Source organism: Lupinus angustifolius, chromosome LG11 (genome assembly GCF_001865875.1).
Source record: "Lupinus angustifolius cultivar Tanjil chromosome LG11, LupAngTanjil_v1.0, whole genome shotgun sequence".
In the NCBI taxonomy this organism is placed as follows: Eukaryota; Viridiplantae; Streptophyta; class Magnoliopsida; order Fabales; family Fabaceae; genus Lupinus; species Lupinus angustifolius.
In genome coordinates, this window is record NC_032019.1 from 10,626,130 (window position 1) to 10,631,914 (window position 5,785).

The following is a 5,785-nucleotide window of genomic DNA, read 5'->3' on the forward strand; positions in this document are numbered from 1 at the left end:
AAATCAATGACAGGTGTGGCATGGGCATTAAATCATTGTGATATTTTTTTTTCCTTAAGTGATTAATTTTAGAAGAAATGTTGTTTTTATATAAATATAAGAAAATGTAGATATGATTTTTACAATATGCCATATAAAAGAAAGTTGTTGAGTGAAGAAATATAGATATCAATTTCAGAAGATAAATTTTGAGTTAATTTACCAACTATTATTATATTAGTGATGATAATGGGTATCCAAGCTTGCGTGTATTCATCAGTATTATGTATAACGAGTCTGAATTTGTATCTGAGTTTAAAATTTGTGCACTAACAATGTAAAGTTTTTTATATTATCAGTTTATCATCCATTATTGATTTGTATTATTTTTGTTTGAGAGTCAATAGTGATTTACAAATCAATGATGGATGATTTACTGACAGTGTAAAAACATTTACACTTATTCTGTGTATACATATTAAATCATTTGTATTTCTAGCCCTGATATTTTAATACCGAAGATTTTGAAACATAAGGGTAATATCACATTAATCACAATTATAATATTATATTGTTATTTACATATGTGAGACTGTTTCCAAAAAAATAAAGTAATTAATATATACATATTATTATTGTAAATGTTTTTTGTATTTTCATTAAATCATCTACCATATGTTAACTATTATTGATTCTCAGACAAAAATATATTAACAATCTAAAAAACTTTACACAAACAATATAAAAAATTTAAATTCAAAAACAAATAAACTAGGTCTAGTTAATAAAAGAAGATTTGTTGTTCCAAATCGTCTCACAAACCATGTCCCAAACAAATAAAAACATGTAATATGAAAAAAATGTTAAATGTTTATTATTTTTCTATTTTTATTTAAATGGTCATTTGTTCAAAATATGGTTTATGACATTATTTAAAATAACATATCACTCTACCTAATTAGTGAACTATTTTGACCTATTCACACTAGTTCTCATCCATGATATGCTAATATATATTCTTATTAAAATAATAGTATACCCTCAATGATAGATTGGTAGGTACTGAGGGAAAAATAATGAAAAATTATCACTCCAAATTAAATCAGTCATATTTGTTTGAAAATGTAATAATGACCAAAAATCATAATAAAAAATACACAGTAAGATTAAAAAACTAAAGGAGCTCAACAGTCAAAGATGGAAATTAATAATAAAATTATAAAATTATTAATTTTAATAAAAAATATTAAATATATTTCTTTTAAAAAATGGTTTTCTCCCCTGATCACCCATTTATTCAGAACGTGCTTCACTCATCTTTCTTCCCATTCTCTCCATTGATTCTACTTCATTCCCTTTCACGTTCTTTCAACATCTCTCTCTCACTGCTTTCTCAAAATTACACTTATACCCTTCTTCCTTCTTCATTCTCGAACCAGATCCATTTTCCATCAAAACCTTAGAATCAACCAAACAGATCCTATTTTCAAATTCAGGGTTTATCGAAAATCACATATATATTATTTAAATTTCTGGTTCTGTTTATTTAAATTTAAATATATTTAAATTTGTGAAGTTTCAATTAGATTATTACAGAAATGTTAGGTGCTGGGTTGAACTTCGGTCGAGTCCGTGGAGAGGACCGGTTCTACAATCCGGTTCAGCCGTGCCGGTTTAATGAGAACGAAAGAGTTCGTAGAGAGAAGTCGGTCGAGTCGGTTCGTAATGAGACTGAGAACCGGGTTGGGAGTGATGAACCGAAGAAACCGGTCGAAGTTCCGTCTTCTGAACCGGCGAAAAACCGGTTGAGTAATCTGGAGCGGTTCTTGCAGTCGATCACACCTTCTGTGACTTCTCAGTATTTATCTAAGGTTTATTTTTTTTTTAAATTGGTTTTTTGTTTGTTCCCATGTTTTTCTGCGTAATTTGTGATTGCTTGTTTTGTTAGTTAATAAAGATTAAAAAGTGTTGTCTGAATTTGAAAATTGGTAGCAGCTTTATTGGTACGAGTAATGAAGAGTTTGATTATCAATGGAGTCTTGGATTTCAGTGCTAAAATTGATGCAAAAAGTGTTTTTGTCCTCTAAATTTGATGTAAAATGTTTTCTAAATGAGGGTCTTACAAATAAAGTTTTCAAATTTGGTTAGTGAAGGATTTGTAATTATCTTGTTCAGTTCATTATTTTGTATACTCAAGGTGTTTGCTTTATTAACATCCAATTTTGTATTCGTGCTTTTGTACGGTACCCTATTGTATGTATGCTTTTTGTATTTGTTTTGGAAATAGCTATATCCTTTAGGGATCTGGCAATATTGTTTATGATACGGAGAATGTCCGTTTGAAACCGATTTGAGTGACATTGGTAGTAATTGTTTTTAGCAGAATGAGCAATGCTGGTTTGTAGGGAACACATTTCATACTGAAAATTTGGCTCGTGAGTTAGAAGTGAATCAAAGATGTTAGAATGATAATTGTAAATTTTATCGGCGGTTTAACTTACTATCATAACAGAAAGAAATGAAATTTGTGACATTTATGTTTGCTTTTTCCTTACTTATGAATTAAAACTAGAGGTTCATTGTAAAATTTATATTACGGTTTTCATTTTTACTTGATTTTGATTGTAATTTGAATATTGCAGACGACCATGAGAGGATTTACGACATGTAATGTGGAGTTCCATCCATACTTCGTTCTTGGTGATCTATGGGAATCTTTCAGGGAGTGGAGTGCATATGGCGCTGGAGTACCACTTGTTCTGAATGACGATGATAGTGTCGTTCAATATTATGTACCTTATCTTTCTGCAATTCAAATTTATGGCGCGACTGCGAAGCCATCTTTGAAGTCTGGGTATGGTGCTTTCTTTGGACCCTATTTTTTTATGATTGCTTTTCTTAGGCATATGAAGTTAGGTAGCAATTATTGACTGGTTGGATATAGTGTTTCAGTGTGAATTGTTTACCTCAGACAACTCAATAGTTTAAAATTTTGGTCAAGCTTTCATTGTTTGTGCAAGAGGTTGGCATGCTCCAGCCTTTTTGTGGCCAAGTCCTAACGGTTTTGGCTCTGTTTTGACAGAAGAAGCCTTCTCCCTCCCTCATTGTGACCTAATTGCCTGATATGGAATTTGTTTTTTATTTTGAATAAAACTCCTATTATTCAAAAACAATAATTATAACACTTTCCTTTTCCTTTAGTAATTGACATCAATTATTCTACTTTAGTATTAAGTAACCACTCTTATTTCTATTTTCATAATTTGTTACGCTCTTAATACTTGTTATTATTATTTAAAGTTATTCGTAACACATTGAGTAATACGAATGATGATTATTATTTTACTAAAACTTTGTTTTTGGTGCATTTGTTTATGTTACTAATTTGGCTAAGGCCATTAGGGTTAGGATTATTTATTGAGTATTGGTTATGAATGCCGTACATGCTAGAGTTTTTTGGGTGTGTTTTGAGTCTTTATATTTTTTCAAACTACATGCAGTCATCAATATAGGCCATCTTGCTATCTGCCATCCCACTATAGCATTTTTTGGTTTTGGCTGCGCATTGTGATTCAAGATTGATAGCTATGTCATTACCGGAATTGGAATCTTTAAGCTAACACAATACTACTGTTAAATTTCCTTTGTTCAAAATTTTCATGTGGTGGTTATTCTTTTGACCCTTTCCATATGTTGCTTAAAGTTTACACATTTCCTTATTCTCAGAGTTGTGTATAACAATAATATTGTCCTTAACAGGCGAGTACGCGAGGACAGTGACAATGATTTCAGGGATTCAAGCAGTGATGGTAGCAGCGACTCAGAAGAGGTTTCCCATTCTATGGGTAGGTTATCATTGAGAGACCATAATACTGCCCCTCAAGATGGCTTTTCTAGCGATGATGGTGAATCTGCCAATTCTCAAGGTTGCTTGCTTTTTGAGTATCTTGAACAGGACCTTCCGTTTAGCCGTGAGCCTTTGGCCGATAAAGTGCGATCTCTTTCTTCATTGCTCAACTCTGACATTCCTCCTAGTTTCAATACAATATGTTACTGGTCATTTATTTTCACCTTCCTTGTTTAGTTTTTTTTTTATATATTTGCTGTTGTGTGTGGGGACAGATATTGGACCTTACATTTCGCTTTCCCAAGCTGGAGACACTTAGAAGTTGTGATATACAACCATCAAGTTGGATATCTGTTGCATGGTATTCTCATTTACTTTTGTGCTTTGATTTTTTTGTCATTTAGATGCATAAGGGACTGACTTTAGTATGTGTTACTTGTAGGTATCCGATTTACAGAATACCAACCGGTCCAACATTGAAAGATCTCGATGCTTGCTTTTTGACATACCACTCTCTTTATACACCAGTGGGAGGTAGGATGGTTTTAGAGTTCATTTCTACTGTACCAGAATTTGCTTTATAACAAAGTTTCAGAAAGATAACAGTGTATTATACTTTGAGCAAGAATGTTGGGTTACAGTATTAGGTAGTATTAATCCATTAACTAGCCCATGATATGATATTTATTGACTTACTTTATACCCATTATTTCAGAATACCTCCTTCCCCTTCTCCATAGATATTTGTTTTATCCAATATTCATATTCGGCATTTCTGTACTTCAACCTTCCTTGGTATAAAACCACCTAATAATTAGTGATCTTTCTTTTTCTTTTTAGATCTTGAGACCCATGAATGAGTAACATAATGCATCATTATCTACTTAGCACTTTGTTCCAGATCATGTGCAGTTAATATTTTGATCAATTTATTTCTACAATAATCATAAAATGTCTTCTTTCTCTCTCTGCCTTGCCTTTAAAACTCAGCATGTCATTTGGATTAGATGGGTTCTTTAATTGTCCTCAACTACTACTACAAAGAACTTATGTTTGTGTTCATCATACATGGTCAGTTCTTGGTCTGCAATAATGATTTCTGGAGCAGTTATTGTGAGATACCGCGTGTGCCTGTGTCATAACTACTTGTCCTTTTTTTTTGTTTTTGAACAGTTGCCATTAATGAGGCATTAATTCTTTCAGGTTCACAAGGAGTGCCTGCTCCTAGAGTGTCTGATCCTGCTGAAACGGATGGTATACCTAGAATGTCCCTACCTGTCTTTGGTCTTGCCACATACAAGTTCAAGGGATCGATGTGGACTCCTAATGGTGGATATGAGCGCCAATTAAGTAGTACTCTTATGCAGGCAGCTGACGATTGGTTAAGTCTGCTTCAGGTCCGTCACCCTGATTTCGCGTTTTTTAGCCGTAGATAATTCTGAGGTGATTGCAACCATATTTCATTGGATATGAAGTGGGCCTATTAGCTATTTTCCTGAACCAGCTTGGCCCGTATTCTAAATGTTACATTGAAATCAGAGTTACTGACCTACTCGACAGGAAGCAAAAAAAAAAACTCCAGAATGTGCTCATGGTGGATGTACAGATTAAGAGAAGGTTAAGTGCTGGCTATTACATGTTATGAGATTGGTTTGTTTGCTAAATCAGCATGAACTCCAATAGCAATTTCTTGTCTTTGTCGAACTATAATTATATTTATGTTGGTAAGGATATGATATAGATATCAGGATTTAGTTTCTGTCCCCATGGTCACTGTTTAGACCCTATCTTTAATTTATGGGGAATTTACTAGAAGAGATGTTAGTGATCCAATGTCTGAATTGCCCCAACTATGGATCTGAATTCTGCCATTTTAGTTTTATAGCTGCATTAAGTTCAGTACTTTTTCTAGTTTTGATATTAATGAAAGTAGTTTATTAGATGAAGTTTTGGGTGTTG

The 5,785-nt window shown here is 32.8% G+C and overlaps 1 protein-coding gene across 7 annotated transcripts; it reads left to right on the plus strand.

Annotated features, from left to right (window-relative positions):
- Positions 1,272–5,402, plus strand: LOC109360926. Of its 7 annotated transcripts, none has more exons than XM_019606150.1 (8): positions 1,272–1,476; positions 1,576–1,653; positions 1,699–1,850; positions 2,622–2,833; positions 3,739–3,970; positions 4,102–4,187; positions 4,269–4,360; positions 5,030–5,402. In XM_019606150.1, the coding sequence occupies exons 2-8, from the start codon at positions 1,578–1,580 to the stop codon at positions 5,260–5,262; spliced, it is 1,083 nt and encodes a 360-aa protein (XP_019461695.1). In that variant the 5' UTR covers positions 1,272–1,476; positions 1,576–1,577; the 3' UTR covers positions 5,263–5,402. The 7 variants fall into 7 exon arrangements, with proteins under 7 accessions (XP_019461695.1, XP_019461696.1, XP_019461694.1 ...); XM_019606151.1 differs by having other exon boundaries at positions 1,272–1,456; XM_019606149.1 differs by having other exon boundaries at positions 1,272–1,653.

Bases quoted from the DNA above. Each gene is read 5' to 3' on its own strand.
- LOC109360926 (XM_019606144.1), top strand. From the start codon at position 1,578: ATGTTAGGTGCTGGGTTGAACTTCGGTCGAGTCCGTGGAGAGGACCGG. The intron at 3,971-4,101 runs GTGCGATCTCTT...GTGTGGGGACAG, and splicing joins GTGAGCCTTTGGCCGATAAA to ATATTGGACCTTACATTTCG. The intron at 4,361-5,029 runs GTAGGATGGTTT...TAATTCTTTCAG, and splicing joins TCTTTATACACCAGTGGGAG to GTTCACAAGGAGTGCCTGCT.